The sequence below is a fragment of the Canis lupus genome, chromosome 24, assembly GCF_003254725.2.
Source record: "Canis lupus dingo isolate Sandy chromosome 24, ASM325472v2, whole genome shotgun sequence".
In the NCBI taxonomy this organism is placed as follows: Eukaryota; Metazoa; Chordata; class Mammalia; order Carnivora; family Canidae; genus Canis; species Canis lupus.
In genome coordinates, this window is record NC_064266.1 from 46797198 (window position 1) to 46814696 (window position 17499).

Here is a 17499-nt window from a genome sequence, read left to right on the forward strand (position 1 = left end):
CTTAAAATAACTATCAAATCGAGGAAAGAAGTGTGACAATTAAGGGCTGCCAGCCATACAGATGAGCACGAGCACATATTGTTTCAGAAAAATATGCTTTGCTGTACTTCGTTACGTTAAGCCTTTTATTTTAAGTAACAAACCCAAGTTGCCATAGGCTTAATTACAATCATTGGCAAAGGTTGAAAACTGAAAGGCAAATTGTGCATTAACAAAAAAAACTGATGTAGAAAAGCACTTTCATGAAGAGGTCAAGTGTAATTTTTTGTAAACACGAATTCAGAAAATCCCAGGACAGGTCAGACAGACATTCTCTTCCAATGGAAATTCCACTCTCCGGGCTTTGGGAGGGTGGCCCACGGGCCTGCAGCTGCATGCAGGTGCTCACCATGGCCTGGACCAAAGTCGAGTGGAAATGACAACGCTGGTACAAGAGGGAAAGTGGCTGTGTGACAATGTCCCCACAGGCAGCCCTCTGCTTGTACCCGTTACTGGGGGAAGAGAATAAATGAGCACTTTTGGTCTAACCAAGGATGCAGTCAAAACTGCTCAACTTGCACAAGACTCTATGATGCCGGTACTTTCTCTTCACAAAGAGAGAATATAAAGGATTGATTATAACCGTACTGTATTGGACCATGAGAATCAAGGTCTCAGGTGAGCAAGGAAGAGGGTTCCGGGCCAGTGCCGTGGCCCCTCGGTCCCACGGCCAGCCGGCCCTCCAAGGACAGTGATGGCTGGTCAGGAAGTGGTGACCCTAGCAAGGCCAGAGGTGCTGCACACAGCGCACAATGATGGGTCTGGAGGAGCCAAATGGTCACAACAGTGGGCCCGGAAAGCGAGCCAGGGCAGCACACTGGAACGCCACCTAGGGCGGTAGTCAAGCCACCGAAGGACCCTCGGATGCATTGTCTCCCCAGGTCCGGGGTCCTCTCGAACCTCGCAGTCAGCCTTCCACATGTGCTCCAGCACCTTTCGGTTTTACCCAGGGATTAAAAACCATCCACTCGGCAGTCAGTGTTCTAACGAACAAGGGTGAAAATTCTCAATCTGAAGGATTGCCCACAGAGAAGCCTGAGCAGGGGATGGCACTCCCAAGACCACTGTGGGTGCCTGGCTGTCTTCGTGGAGGGCCAGGGCAACGCTCCCACAGACCCCCTTCCTCCAGCAGCCGGGAAAGCCCTGGCATCTCAAGGTTTTCCCAGGTTTTAAGATAAACAAGGCTTGACCATTTTATGAAGCTTGTAACAACGGCATTACTGCAAGGACCCAACTTAGGGCAGGGCTTAACCTGCTTCACTACCAGGCAGGAGTTCCGCCCTTCAATCCTGTATGGTTACCTCACACAGCTCTCCAGCCTCATGCCTCCTGTCTGCCCCTGCCCGGGGTGGCCTGTCCACCAGAGCCCGGCGCTTGCCGGTAGCCTCAGGCCTAAGCTGCCTGGCCACCTCCCCTGCCCACTGTCCCAGGGCAGCTGGCTCATGCCACATCCACCCTGCTGTGCCCTGGGGAACTGGATTTCATTTAAAGGAAGCACACTCCACACAGCGAGAATGCCTCCTGAAGCGAGAGGTAACCTCGACCCTCCTCGGAGCACCGCATCACGTCAGGTGCAGAGGCCTCGGGCAGTACCCCACCTCAACATTCAGCTCACATTTGGCTGCAAGGTCCACCTTGCCCAGAGGACTGCTAGTTTGGGGTTAAGTCAAACAGATGGAGGTACTTTTTCTTATGGGAAGCGGGAGTGAGGAAAGGGCAGCACAGCAAGGACACAGGGCCAGATGGCAAGGCCCAGGGCACACGGGCCTTGAGCAGAGGGAGGCATCTGCCCGCCAGCAGCCGTGAAGGAAGCAGCAGCCAGCGTGAAAAGTTGAGGCCCAGAACGGGTCAGTCCCTGCCCTTCAGCAAGACGAAACTCTGTGGAGCAGACTTTAAGAGCATGCTCAAAATAAGCTGGCCTAAGGCACTTCCAGAAACCCCAGGAAGGCTGGTCACGTACAGGACACCCGTGTCTTTGACACTTGATATTTAAGTGGCTGCAGGTGAAAAACTTAACTCTAAGAACACTCACTGCAAGATGTCCCGGTCAGAGCCTAAGATCAGCAGCACCGCCTGTCTAAGCAGGGTTTCCCCACTCATTCAGCAGAACTCCAAAGCAAGGTTATATTTAGGACATTCTCAATACATGTGATTAAAGTGACCTATTATCCAAAAACGGTTTAATGGTAAATAGGCAATCTGTTTCAAAAACTCGGGATGGCTTTTCTTAAAAATCATGCTATTTCATAGAACCAGTTGTTACTCGTTACAGTAACTTTCATTATCCCCTGTGCTTTGGGGAAGCATATGACAGGTATAATCAGAGAAGTAAATTCTTAGTACAATGTTCTGAAACTGATGGTCTCCACCAGCAAGTTGGACATGACCCTCTTTCTTCTACCAGGAAATGTTTAAAATGTGCCAGTATTTTGCAAGTGCCTATCTGGTAAGTGCTGGAGACACAGCTGCAGTTGGTCCCCTTGCAAGCTAGACTTGTGTGAGCTCCTGCCAGAGACAGACCCCATGTAGTGCTGCAATGTCCTCATGGTGACAGGAACACTAGTATTTTTGAGCAGAGCTAAAACTGTTTGAGGATTCATCTGAATTCACGGTGTATCGTGCCGTGTATGAATTTACAGAAGGGCAAAGAATAACCGCGTGACCAACCAGAAAGTGCTGTTCTAGGAGAGCGCTCGAGGTGGTTTCAGGAGCCCGAGGACTCCCCCAAGCACTGCAGGGCCGCGGGCAGCAAGGGCGAGGTGCCCACGCGGGCCAGGACCTGCTCGTGGGGAAGGGCAGGGGCGCCGGGGCACCAGGCCCTGGTGGCTGCGGGAGGAGGCGAGTCTGCGGAGCCCTGCAGAGCCCTGCGGAGCCCCAGCCCTCCCCCGGCCCGGCCGCCCACAGCGGCCGCGCTCCTCGGCCACCTTCCCGCCGGGCGGAGGCTGCGGCGCCGCAGCATCGCCGGCCACTGGGTGGCACTGGCGGGCCTGGGCGGGCGGGCTCGGGCGGAGGCGGCGGCCCAGGTGAGGCTCGGCTCCGGCCCCGGCAGCCCCGGGCGGCCTGAGCCCTCAGAGCGGCGGCGGGGGCTCTACGCCTTTTGTGCTCTTGTCCAGCCCCGACTGGTACCAGTTTTCCTTAAAAATCCCCAGATGGAAGTTACCCTCCTCTCAGGCAGGCCCAGCGCCCGAGCGACTGGCTGGAAAAGCCAAAAAAAGAACAGTGAGCTTCTGGCGGGAGGACCGTTCAGGTAGGGGTGCGTTCCAGGGTGCAGGGGGGGGCCTCAAAGGTCCCGCTGAGACCACACGTGACACCCCCCCCCAGACTGACACCCAGCCCCTGCTTCCCACTGCCGGCGACCTCCGCGTGCCCCCCACTCCTGCCGGGTCCCCAGTGCGTTGGGCGGCAAGCGCAGGGCGCACCCCAGGGCTCTACCACAGGAAGGGCAAGGCCAGGGCCCCGAGGGCCCCTGCAGGCCGCAGTGCCGTGCTCAGCTCAGGGGGACGCGTGCACAACCGGGTTTCCCACTCCAGCTCTGTCTGCCCGTCAAGACTTCTCCTGCTGTGAAAAGTCAAATTAACAGTAGCAAGAGAAAATCATTTTGCTTTTTGTGCCTGTTTGTTTTAAAGTGAAATTTTTTTTGGAAGCACAATAAAGTACCAATTTGCTTTCGTATCAGGAAATATGTATTCCCAAATTAACACTCAAGAAAGCATAAGCTACATCCCTGATGCTCTTCAGCTAGACATCATCTTTGGAATGTCTTTATGTAGATCGCAGCCAAACCATCACGGCGTGGCTCCACAAAGATGTTCTAGGCTTTTTTTTTCTTACTGGTGTCCAATATTTGAGTGACTTACACTGTTACTCTCCACTTGTAAAAGACCAAGTATACACCTGGAAACAAGTTTCACACGTTATATCTTGAAAATAAACCCCAAACCTGATTCAGGTTGAATGGGTGATCTATAAAAAAGAACCGGTCAGATCATCCCTCAATATGAACCAAACAAAATGGGATCAAAGCCTTGTGTGTGGAGGGGGTGGGGGGTGGGGACAGGTGCCTCACTCTTCCTGACTACAGGAATGGAACTGGGTGAGCAGCCCACTGCCAGGGCAGGACGGGATCCTGGACTTGACACTCACTTGGGAGTAGAACTGCTGCTTTCCTGAGATCCCTCAAACTGGTTAACAGGCACAACCAGTTTTAATAGGGTGAGCTTTTAACCAGTATCATTTGTACCTTAATTGTTTACTAGTTCACCCAACACAGGGGGGTGGGGGAACGTTAGGAGAGCCCACTGACCCTCCCGTCAGTCCCTTGTCCCAAAGGGCCCCATTCCGCAGAAAACCCCAAGGCTGCTGGCCCTGTGCAGACCAGAGTTGGGGCTCTGCAGCAGTTACCTTTGCGTGCTTCTAGCTCAACTTCTCCAGGTTCTTGCCACTAGAGGAGGGCCCAGCCTTCACTTCAGCACTTCTTTGGTTTACAGAAGCAAAGAATATAGCTATTTGCACGGGGACGCATCATACACTTAGAATCAGGACTTGATGCAAATGCCCCTGAAACTCCTGTGCCGTATCGGAGGGCTCACAGCGGCATCGTTGAGGGAACCATGGACTCTAGAACACTGATGCCACCAAAGGGACGTCCCTGTAGTTTCCCACTTTAGGCACCAGTCGACCCACAGCTCCCCAAGGTCATACGAAGTTCAACGGAGGGCAGGTGGAGTGAAGCCAATCCTGCTGGAAAGTTCCAGTGGCTGCCGTACAACTAAGGAGGCAGCACTGGGTGCTACTTGTAGCTTTAACTCCAATGTTCAAGTTCATGTACACGTGAAACCTTTCCTTGACCTCATTTTCTCAAGGTAGCTGTTTCTTAAGCTTGTAAATAGTAAAAGTCTGAAATACCAAAAGAATACCACTGAGAACCAAGGGAATTCCAGACATTAGGGATAGCATAGAGTTGTCAAGCTAAATCCCTTATCAGTCCAAGTTTTCGATTTTCCTCTTACTAGGGGGAGAACCTTGGTTCAGATGTACCAGGTATGATTTGTCCCCAACCACATTTTATTGCCAATGACAATCCTGGAATAGATGGATTAAAAATGGCTCACGTAACTGATAAAACTCACGACTACCCACTCTCAAGGATTTACATTTCTATGATATATTCTTGGGCCCTAATATCCCCTGAATATTTATTATAGGAAACTGGTTTCTGCTCAGGGTTTCTGAAGCGTGCCTCTGGAGCCCACACCACTAGTTATCCTCGCGACAATCCGTGTTCTCCTTGCTCCATTTCACAAGCAGGTGGACCATCTGTGTGGTGTGCCCGTGAACTTAATAGGGGAAATGTTTCTATCTGCATCAGGTTGCTTTAACAAATCTGAGTCTCGGTGTACAGAGGTGGTTATGGTTTTCCATTCTATTCTCAAAGCTAGATGAAACTGTAGAAATCACATATCCAGTCAAAATCTGTTCAGAATCCCAGTGTTTTAAGTCCCTTAATAAGCCATTTGGGGGTCCCAGATACCAGGAATTGTGCCTATGAATATTAGAATTCCACATCCAAATGCCAATCAATCAGGGACATTTTAGAAAAGTTTTCAGCCCTCTTCATGCTTTGACAACGGGAGGTTGACCCAATAGTGAAAAAGAACAGAAAAAAATAGTTATCAAAACAGGAATGTCATGATTTAGGGAAGCAGTGAAGCAGCAGTCACTTCTCTATGTGAAAAGGAACCATACAGAAATCCTCAGAAAGTTAAAAACTAGGGAGAATGATACGTGAACCTCATCACCTGGAGAACGCAAAGCATCTCTGCTGATCCTTCCGTGGGGAGAAGCAGAAAGGCTGCCAAATCCCTGCCTGTTTGATGGGAGGTCCCCTCACACCCTGTTCACAGGACAGCTCTCCCTACCCACAACCCAGGGTCAGTAGCAGGAGCCTGGGGGTGGGGGTGGGGAACGGAATGGCCCAAGACACCTCCTGGGCAGTGGCACTCCCACTATGGGCTGAATGGGGATCTCCCCACAGACCTGATATGCACCAAAGTCAAAACGTGGGAACGGTTCCTCCTAACACCTGTCCCAACACCAGCTGTATCCCAAACCTAGCCCAACCCAGAGGAGCATGCGCTGCAGCCAGCCAGAAAGGCAGGAGGGGATCCTTGTGGCACGTAGGGTTCTGCTGCATGTGTGTGTGCTGCCTGACATCCCCACTGTGAGGTGATGGTTCGGGGGAGAGGCAGAGACACAACTGCTACTCACCGAGGCTGAAGTCGGGTATTTTACCAGTGACCGGAAGATGACACTTCTGGGATAACAAAAAAGGATCAGAAGCAACTAGCTTAAAAATATGTCCCTTATGCATGCTATAATTGTGGATATCCATCAGCTTTAATTCTGAGATGTACATGTGCTGAAAAGGGCCATCAGACACACTTCTCTGTCCCACCTGCAGCAGGTCAAGCTAGTGAGCTGATGTGCAGAAAAAGCAGCAGAGGTGAGGAGGAGCAGAAGCAAGCCTCCTTCTGGGCCTCCCTACCCTGAGTGCTCCCCTCGTCTTCCCCCACCCTCACCCTCCGTGTTCACACTGGGAGCACCCTGGGAGCCTCGAAGCAGCTTTCCAAGTCTGGATGGTAGGGATGGGAGCTGTACTGAAGCCAGCCACCCAGGGCTTCTGGGCTTCCTGACCCCGCTTCCTTTTATTGTTATGTGCCTATGACCAACTCAGAGCTCCGGAGCACCATATTCCAAAGCGACTGCTCCCTCAGTGTTCACTGGTCCATGATGCTTACTTCCAGGTATGTGCATGACCTCCGTAAACGTGCTACTTCATTTAAGATTTGAAATATGTTGTTAGCATGGAATTACCTCAAACCACCTAAGGTGTATCAGGGACTTATTTAAATACAGCAATCAATTAACCTGTGATTGAGCAGCTCACCCCTAACCTCCCCCACCCCTACCCACCTAGAACTGCCTTGCAATTTACTTAAGACTCCATTCCACAAGCCTCGGGACACTTACATTCTTAAAGTGAGCAGCTACACACTTTCCCAACCCCATCAGCTGTAGCATGGACCCGTGGGAGCATCCAGCTGCAGGAATAAGCAGCACACACTTATAGTCTGGGAATTTAAAGCTACTTAATTTTTTGGTACTTTCGTAAAAGGTACAAACAACATAAAACACATATAAATTAAAACTGAATGAAAACAAGGATGCCTGGGCGCTGAGGCTCAACGGCTGAGCGTCTGCCTCCAGCTCAGGTCGTGATCCTGCATGGGCTCCCTCCCGGGAGCCTGCTTCTCCCTCTGCCTCTCTCACGAATAAATATTAAAAGAAAAGAAAATCTTAATAATAGACTAAGATGTGCCCTATGGATCAATTTAAATTTTCAAAACTTATTTTAGGAGTGCTTGGCTGAGAAGCCAGAATGGAGAGAAAAGACCAGGGCCTCGTGCAGCTATCGGAACCAGCAGGGGTGGAGGTGGGGATGGTCTGACCCGACAGTACAGGCCTCCAGGAGAGAGAGTCAGGTCCTGGGTGCTGCTGGCACTCTCCCTTCAGTGAGGGCACTGCTCCAAGGGCCAGAAGGTCAAACTCACTTACCTTGGAGCATATGCAGCAGTGGTAAACAGCCTTTGGCACTTGAATATGTGTGTGTGTGTGTGTGTGTGTGCGTGTGTGTAGTATTTGCGTCACACACGAAAAAAATTCCTGTTGGATCAAAAATAATTTAACTCCTGAAAATCACACTTGAGTATCAGGTGCAACAGTACCTGCAGAAGTGGATTCCCACGAGAGGAAGGGGAGCCCTCCCAGTGCAGAGAACAGACAAGGTGGACAGACTCCTAAGCCAGCAGGGCTGAGACAGGCCAGAGTCTGGGTGCCAGGAGCGCACCTACCCAGCACAACCTCGCCGAAGACCAGAGATACTTACCGGAGCCCGACAGTGAAAATTAAAGAGATTAAACACATTAGGTGCCAGGTGAGACATTTAGCAATGAGGTTTGTACAGCGTTTTGAGGTGTGTATGGACAGGTAGGGCCGACAGACTGAGGAGGTTCACAGGGCTCGGGCATCTGCTTCCGTCTTTACAGCTGCAGCACTAACCATGGCTAAAGCTCCTGGTCCTGGACAGGCCCATGTGACAGCTGTCCAGAAAGACCAAGAGGGTTCCAGACACTACCCCTAGGTGATACATACATTTATACAACAGTGGTGGCCAGAGGGCAGCAGTCTGTTCTGGCTTTACTGCATTGTAATTGTGGTCGCTCGCCCAGGACGGCGTGCCTTCACTGGTCGCTTCCTTCGCGAGGACCTCGCTCCTCGTTGGGGCCATCGTCGCCCTCTTCACGGTGTTTTCTTTCTTGTCTGGAGCTGGTCTTTTGTGCAGAGAAGAGATTCTAATGCCTGCCTGGATAACCAGCAAAACCCTAATCATTAACGAGGTCAGAGAGGAGCCTTTGCTCATCGTGTTTTGCAACAAAGGTCATGATATGCTCTACAGTTGGGGTCTTTCGAAGCCCCTCACCACCCTCACCGGGGGCTCTGCATCTGCTGAGCAGCAGGGCTGGGCTACACTAGCACATCTGAGCAATCTGAAGGTCCCCATGGAGGGACAGACACAAACGAGGACCTGGGTGACAGTGTACTGGGTGAACACTGTGGACACTGGGAGACCAGAGGAAAGCGGTGTCCCGCCTCCTCTGCCAGGTGCCTGGCATGGTCACCATGGTACTCTGCACAGCAGCAAGTACTGCTCTGGGGTTCCCCAAACTCACAATCACTGGTCTGAAAAACTATACCACCTAAAGGCCAAACAAGTGTTGAAAAACATTGAGAGAATTCCCCCAAAGGCACTACTTATGCCTTGTTCATCACAGATATAATGGGGGCCACAATACACCATGCTGACCTGAGCCACTCCTGGCGAGGGCTTAGAGGAGGGAATCACTCCTGTGATTCCTAAGCACCCAGGACTCTTCTCGAATCACACACAGCACAGGAGAGAGACAATTCCAAGAGCTAGGTCTTGAAACAAGACACACCCACTTCCCACCTCCAACTGCTGGAGTCTAAATGCCACACAGATTCCAACAAACCCCAGCTCTTCTCCCAAGACTGCCAGGTCCCGGATGGAAGGCTCAGTTCCCTCCTGCACCTGCATCACTGCGGTCAGTGCTAATGACTCCCTCTGCGAGAGGGAGAATATATGCTTGTGTGTAACAGACACGGAAATCGTGAAGGCTGGAGGATGAGTCAGCTGATCCCACTGGCACTCCGCCTGTGCCCGATGTCCCCCAAGCATCACAAACCCATCAACTGTGCCTGCCTGCAACACGCAGACACTTAACCATTTCAAATGGGTGGTCTCGATCAACTTACCTGAACGCTACATTTCGGAAGAATGAGCTTTTCTGGCTTCGTCTTGGTCTTTTCTTTAGGTTTTGGTTTTTGTTCTTTACCTGAACTCAGAAATTTCATAGTAGCCGCAGCATGTTTTAGAATACAGTCATTGCTGCAGTAAACTGAGTCAGGCTGCGCCACGTGAGAGCACCCAGGGCCAATACATTTTGAGGCACCAGGAGCCTCCACAACCTGCAGAACAAAACACGTGGCTTCAAACAACGTACTTACCAATTTTAGCAGTTAGAGCACTTTGTAAAATTTCTATTTGTAGTGCTGAGCTTGCTAATTTTAGGAGACGCTAACAGCATTTTTAATACACAAAGTATTATCTTTGTTTCTTGAAAAGTGCCCGACTCGATCCAACCTAAGGCAGGGCACCCACAGTAACTACACTTCACACCACCCGTGGCAGGCAGAACTGGATGGGGGCCCTAGGACTCTGCCCTGACACACATGCTCTGGGGCCTTTCCAACAAAATGGGGTTTCACACCCATTAATAAGGTTCCATTGAAGGGCAAATTGGAGTTCTGCAGATGTAACTAAGGTTCCAAATGAGACGATTCTGAGCAATCGAAAGGGTCTGGCTTCATCCAGAGAAAATGTCACAAGAGGGGCTGGGCCTTGTAGTAGAGAGAAGACTCCACTGCTGGTTTTGAAGAAGCAAGTGGCTCCTGTGAGGGACCTCCATGAGGGTGAGGCTGCCAGGTGGAATCCAGGAACACCCATTCAATGTGAATCTCAAACAGTGAGTGACTTTTAGCACTGCTGAGCCACAGACATGGCACAGGGCACATTCACACACAAAAGCCACTGGAACCTTTCAGAGGTGGGTCCCTCCCCAACCAAGCCTCTGATGAGACCCCAGCCTACACTGGCAGAGGGGTCCCGTCTCTTAAGACCCCTGCATAGGCCTGGCTAAGCCAAGCCCAGGCTTCTGACCATGGCAGCTGAGCTTAAATAAATGCGTGCTGTGTGAAGCTGCTAAGACTTGGTCACTTGCTATGCAGCCAGAGGAATCTAACAAGACCTAACCCTACTGCTTCTGTTAACAATTGCTAAAGTATTTTTTTTTTTGATGGTCAAGACTAAAAAATAAAAATAAAAAATAAAAAAAAAATAATAAAGTATTTTTTTTTTTGATGGTCAAGACTAAAACACACATGAACGTGTCCCTCAAATGTACTTGAGCCAAATCTTATCTCTTCAATTAGATTTTCTGAGACTATTTTTTTTTTACATAGAATCCAAGCTTGACCAAGAATAGAATCTAAGCTTATCTACCCTCAAACATGAAAAACAAAAATGTGAAATTAAAGTAACTCTTCCCACTAATTTACGTCTCCATGAATCTTTAATAACCAAATGTGACACAGTTAATACCATTACTATATATCATACAGTACGTCCTGACCTCTCCAGGCTGGCTACATTTAGATGGTCCAGACCTCACAGCACATCCACCCTGGGGCTTCCAGAGCCCTCAAGCCTTCTGTATACCCAACACCTGCTGAAGGACAGGCCTCCAATTCAAGGTTATCTAGGGCCTCAGGAAGGGCTAGGGGAACATGCTTACAAGAGCCTGTAGCAGTGTCCCTCAGCATCAGAAGCTAGCGACACACCAGAGATGTGACAAAGAACCACGGCCTCAAAGGGGACTAACACCCAGATGGTGGGAGCACCAGAGTGCCTGAGGCTGTTCCAGAGGGTGACGCCAGCAGCCGCCATGCGAGGTGCCTCGGACACCAGGGATGAAGTGGTCTCAGTGCCAACCCCTCCCACCAGCACAGCTCTTGGTGTCTCACAGTGAGGCAGGTACAAGACTACCAGCCCTCTCAGAGTGGTGAGGTCAGGTGAAACAGGTGCATGTTTACTTCTGGAACTCAAAATAATTTTGTTGATACGTTTATGTGAAAACTGAGATTCCAAAAAGAATATTTAAGGAAAAACTAACTTTAAAAGATGAGTTCGTTTAAGGAAAATATTAGCTTGATACGAATAGTCTATGCGGCTGCTAAGATTTAAATAAAGAAAGGTCCCCTGTGGTGTCCCAAGGAACACAGAACACAGGAGGCCCATGAAACCACATGCAGAGGATCACCTGCACCCAGAGCCCAGCCTGCAGCAAACATAATGCCACTTGCAGCGAAAAACTTAAACAGCTCCAAAAGAAGGAAACTCTTCAAGTCTTGACTTTTCTGTTGATGGGAGTCTGAGACCTACAAGGTCACCCTCTATCAGTGACCTCTCAGACAAGTACTTACAGGCTGGAATATCTTGAGCTTTTTCTTGCCACTTGGGTTTGCAGCCTTCTCAATTCTACCCTTTATTCCTTGGTCTTCGCTAGACTTCTGCTCTACTGTTCCTATACTTGTGCAGTCTGTGCCATCTGTGTCTGCCGGCCCGCACTTGGCCTCCTGCTGCTCTGTGCTTTCTGAGTTCGTCTCGTCCTGCACCTGCAGAATGGTGCAGTTTGGGCAGATGTAATCTTCGCCATTCCTTTCCAGGAGTCTTCCCCGGGCCTCAGAGATGCCCACACAATCGCCGTGAAACCATTCTTCACATCGGTCACAACAAATCATAAACCTAAAATGGTAAAAATACTGGCATTAGGAATGAAAATACGATAAACACTCGATTTTAGGCGTATTAAAAAGCTGTATTGATCTTAACACCCTATTATGAAAAAAAGCAAAACAGAGAAAGAGAACAGATAAGGAATATCCATATGCCCTTCTCTCGACTTTATCAGCAAACAATTATGTGTCGGGTTTTTTTGAGAAGCATTTGGAGTGAGCTGCAGGCTTCACGGCATTCTAGCCTAGAGACCTGCACACCTCTATCCCACTGAACACCCAGGTGGTAGCTCCCCAATACCACCCAGCATCCAGTCAGACAGGCTCTAGTTGCAGTCCAATCACAGCCTGCCCACACGTGCTCCTGTAGGCTTAGAGTGGTGCTGTGCAAGAGACACCCAGGATGACAGGAGAGCCCTAGCCTGTGCTGCCTCCTGTGCCCCCCCCACCCCCCACTGCGGCAGTGGGAAGCCCCGTGTGGCTACAGGAAGTCCCTACCCTTCTGTGACTTTTCTTTAATCAACGCCTCATTCATCCTTTCCAAGTGAACAAGTTACTCATGCAGCCCAGCTCTGGAATGCATTTCCTCAAAATGGACAAAAATCTCCCTCACTGTCCTCATGCCGTGGATATCTCTGGAAGCTGGGGACCATCAGCACCACCCCACCCCCATTCTGTGGCCTACCTGTTGTTATGCGGCTGACGACATATGCAGTACAGAGCATTGGGCTCATAGGCCTCACACTCAGGCTTCTGCCTGCCTACATCCCCGGGGTCTCCGCCTTCAATTCCCTGAGCGGCCTTCCCTTCCAGCTCCCTGTCTCCGCCATCTTTCTCAGCCTGGGACACCGTGCCCTGCTCAGCCTTGGGCTCTTGCTTGCAGGGCAGCACGCTCTCTGTGGCATCACCCGCCTCCACATCCACAGTCTGCGTGGGATCCTGCTCCCGGCGCTTCTTCCTCAGGCGGCTCTGGAGGCTCTTGGGTCTGTCGGCCGCCTCTTGTTCCCGCTGTCTTCGCAGGCGGTTCTGAAGTTCTTTCAAAGTCAACCCATCACTGTCACTGTCCGAGGTGTCATCCTCGTCCTCACCTCCTTTGGCCTTTACAGAGACAGCTGGTTGATCTTTATCACCCGTGGGGCCAGACGTGGGCCCGCCCTTCCCCTCAGAAGTGCTCTCCACACTCCCTTCAGATGCTGTCTCCACATCTGTGACGGGACAAGATGCTGGTTCACTGGAATCCTCAAGGGAGACAGCTGCATTCTTCCTTCCTCTCCGTCGGACTGTTGTAAGAAATTCTTCCACCCGCTCAGTCCGCTTTGGCTGCCTCCCACTGCGTCGCAAGGAGAGACTCTGTTGCTGCTGCTGGGGCTGCTGCTCCAGAGAGTCTAATTCGGCATCCCCAGCGCCCTCTCGCTTGGCAATGGTGGTTCTTCGAAAGCCCCAAGTTTTCCTGAATTCTTTGCTGGTGGGTTTGATGGCCTTGGGTACTTCGTCATTGCTTGGGTCACCTTTTTCATCCATATCTAACGGTGAAACGGAACCAAACCACAAGCAATGTTAATGAGGCGACCTTTTTTTGCCAATATAACAAATTTCTGAGCTCCAAGTACACACAGCTTTCACACAAAGGAGGGAGCACGGACACTGATGAAACAATTTTCTACCTAGATAAAGTGAAGGTATCCATTCAAACAAGTTATCTTGATCAAGGGTCCTAAAAGGTAGTATGGGAGAAGATCTGAGGAGACTCTGGACTGAAGTCTCAACAGTCACACATCTAACGTTCAGTACACAACTGCCGCTAGCAACTCAAACCCATCCCTCCAGCACTAGCTGCTCAGTACAGGGTTCCACCACACAAGCAGCAGGGAAGCCTTCCAACAATGAACAGCACAAGCAGTGCAAGGGAGTGAGCAGAGCTGGTGAGCTCAGCAACCCTTGTGCTCGTTCCCACCACCCTGGGCACAGCAGATGGATGAACTGCCAGGCTGTCTTGAGGCCCAGTGTGCAACAGGACTGGACTCTGGAGCCCTGAGCTGCTATGTAAGTGGTCCAAGCATCCTGCTAGAGAGAAGGGTACCCCGCCCCCCCCAGCCCTGCTGTGAGCCAAGGGCTGAGTAGCCCCCATGGACATCTTGTGGGGATAAGGGCCACCCTGCTAAGCCTTGCCCAGCTAAGCCCTGCCCAGATCCCTGAGCCCCCACTCCGGGGGTAGCTGTTATGCAGTAAGAGGTAAGTTGGCTACTTTTGAAAATAATGACAGGGAGCTGTTAAGTGTACTTATTTTTTCTCACTTTCTGATAGACTATTAAAGGATCATGCTTATGATGAACTCAGCTCCTGTTTCAAATGAGAAAACCTGAAAAAGATCATATATACCTTGAAAATTTTTTCCAAACTTCAATCCAGGCTTCAATCGCATTGAAACGCTAATGCTGACTCAGCCTTTATGCCATTTTCCATCATAGGGGAAGGACTGTGATAGGATATGAAAACCTTCAAGATATAAAATACAAAACCACATGCAAACAGATTTCTTTACTTTCCACGAAGTGCTGTCCCTTCCCACTTTCCTGCTAGCTCTACAGAACCCTCACCCTAGAACATGGCCAGCTTGCTCCTGGGCCACACAGAAGCTTATGGGAGCGGTTGTGGTATCAGCATGTGTGCCACCAAGGACCATACCACATTTCTGGTCACCTGAGGCTTTCTGCAGGAAGAACTCTCCTGAACAAAACACACTTATTACCAAAGGAAGTATACGATGCCGGGTACTTGTACCAATAAAATGCCAACGGAAAAATAAAACAGTGTCCTGAGTCAAATTCTCAGCATGTGGCTGAACATTTGTCTAAACATCTTATGGCTAAAGTTTAGAGTATTTCAAATAAATATGAATGTTACACTGGTTCTTCATATAAAATGCCACTTCAGAAACAGGAACACATTTTTAAATCTATTAAGTGAAAACTGTGCTGGTGATGTTAGCACTGGTGCTGCATTACCTGCCCAAACACCAAAAGCTCGGTTGGGCAACTTTTCCGGAGGTCCAAACACCTGACAGATAAGATCGCTTGGTCCACGAACACAGCTGTTGTCCGTCACTGCTCACAGGTAACAACAAAGATCATCTCAAGACTGTTCCTGTAGAGTAAGCTCCTAAGGAAAAAAAAAAGGGGGGGAAATCATTTATAGATATAACTGTAACTAAAACCACATTAAAAAAAAAACCTCAAACTTTCCAAGTAATTTTTTGAGTATACGTTATCACATGATCCACTCAGGGAGTCAAAAAAAAAAAAGAGAGAGAGAGAGAGAGAGAAGAAAAGGAGAGAACACTGTCCCCTTCCCTAAGGGCTTGTGCAGAAGGCAAGGCACTGGACCGCACTCTACCAGAAGGCAGCTAGGCCTGGCCACTACGCAGCAGCAGGGAGAAAGCTGTTGCTAAGCATGCAGAGGCCTCAGCAGTACCCTGGTTTCCAAACCAGTCACTGGTTATCAGCTGCTTTTCAATTAGGACCCTACTTCTGATAAGGGCCCAGCTTGATAAAACCAAACACAGAGAGAAACACAAATAAAACATGAAAAGACTGAACAAAATCCACAAACAGAAGTATTTAAAAATTCTTAATACTGGAGACACACCATCATTTTAAAGCTCAAGAAAGACTAGACTAATAATTACTTAACGTCGATGTGCTACATCTCCTCTACATGAATTTAAAGAACAGTTCTCCTAGATTATACTCTTGCAGAACGCCATTCCTACTTGAAACACACACCAAACAAGCCTCTGTTCCAGTTTAAGTCCTCAACATGAATCTTTTCACACATTTCACACTCCAGCCCCCAGTGCCCCCTCCCAAGCCAGGCTCTGAACCTCCACTGCCCCACAGCTCACCTGCCTGCCAGGTGGGGACTACTTTGTAGGGTCTCCTTAGCGACCCCAGAACAAATACAAACATTATGATGATTCTCCTCTTAAAGAGACAGCGCCCACTCCACTCTGATTAGCAATCCACCATCATAGCCACCAAATCTCTCACATATGACAAACGCATCTCAAATTGAGGCCTGGACAGTTCAGACACCTTTACTTCTCAAAAGAAACTAGAAATAAACTTTACTTTTAATATTTTGCAACACCGAGCATTTATATAGGCAAAGAAAGTAAAATGTACTTAAGGAATGAAAAATTTAAATACACTTTAATTCTGAAAAAGAAAGATGTTTCTGGATTTGAGCTCTGAATAATCAATTAAAAAAGGAAAATAGGGATCCCTGGGTGGCTCAGTGGTTTAGCAATTGCCTTCAGCCCAGGGTGTGATCCTGGAGTCCCGGGATCGAGTCCCACATCAGGCTCCCTGCATGGGGCCTGCTTCTCCCTCTGTGTCTCTGCCTCTCTCTCTCTCTCTTTCTCTCTCTGTGTCTCTCATGAATAAATAAAATCTTAAAAAATAAAAATAAAAAATAAGAAAGGAAAATATAGTTATTTCTGTGAATGGGATGACATGCAGTATATTCAAAATACAACCAATCATTTTAGATAACGGATTCATTTACCTTGTCTTTTTCTTTGCAAAAATGATGTTTTGATAATTTCAACACAGAAATTCTAATAAAAATTTCGGCACATGAAACAAAAGTGTGTGTATCAAGACAAAGAACAAAAAATCATGTAGAATCCCTAACACCACTTGAATGTAGTATGTGGTTCTATACCACACAGTGCACAGCAGGAAGGATACAGCCAAACCTGCAATCATATCATGTATGTAATAAGCACTTTCCCCAGGAAGGCAGAGGAAGGTGGGCATCCCTGAAACTGGGAAAATGAGAACAATCTACGAGCACTGAATGCACTGAAATAACGTAAAATTTATCTTTCTTCATTTCTAAGTGCAGTATTTCTTTTCAGCCACCAAGTGCTCCATTTCCCACTAACCAGAAGTTGCACGAACGAACGCTGTGGAAGTTCACATGTGAAGATGCACCGCACAAACCAGAGCCTCCCAACTGCTCTGCTCACGGCATGAACAAATGGCCGTGAAGCAATTTAGGAACAGGCAACTAGTTCTTCACTCTGCTCTCGTGGGCCCCTTTACAGTCTTAGAAACAGAGGGCTCCAAAAGGCTTCTGTTTATGTGGAATATATCAATATTTCCAAAATTAAATTTGAGAACATTTTCAGGTAATTGTGGATGCTATTTGACCTCATGATGAAATTTGACAACGACTAGTTTCCTAAGGACAGCTGCACCGTGGAGCCCGAGACCTCTGAAATCATGCTTTCCTACAGGGAAGTCACAGATCTGTCAGGCACACACTCGGAACCCATCACTGTATCCGCGTTATGTTGGTCACGTGGAAAACCCTACTTTACTGACTTATGCAGACTCCACGTGTCAGCACACTTCATCACAATACAGAAGACACACAGTTGTTTTTTTGTTTTTTGTTGACACACAG

The 17499-nt window shown here is 49.0% G+C and overlaps 1 protein-coding gene across 8 annotated transcripts in view; it reads right to left on the reverse strand.

Annotated features, from left to right (window-relative positions):
- The window catches only part of DIDO1 (death inducer-obliterator 1), a 49406-nt gene that overhangs the window by 17557 nt on the left and 14350 nt on the right, over positions 1 to 17499 (reverse strand). For 3 of the 8 annotated variants that reach the window (XM_025470641.3, XM_025470640.3, XM_035705605.2), the window contains exons 2-7: positions 15036 to 15189; positions 14410 to 14526; positions 12716 to 13553; positions 11719 to 12040; positions 9433 to 9645; positions 8251 to 8461 (exon numbers count right to left, since the gene is read on the reverse strand). In XM_025470641.3, the coding sequence (XP_025326426.1) occupies positions 8251 to 8461; positions 9433 to 9645; positions 11719 to 12040; positions 12716 to 13553; positions 14410 to 14452 (1627 nt within the window). In that variant the 5' untranslated portion in view covers positions 14453 to 14526; positions 15036 to 15189. The other 5 variants (XM_049100328.1, XM_025470644.3, XM_025470642.3 and 2 more) reach the window with 5 other exon arrangements.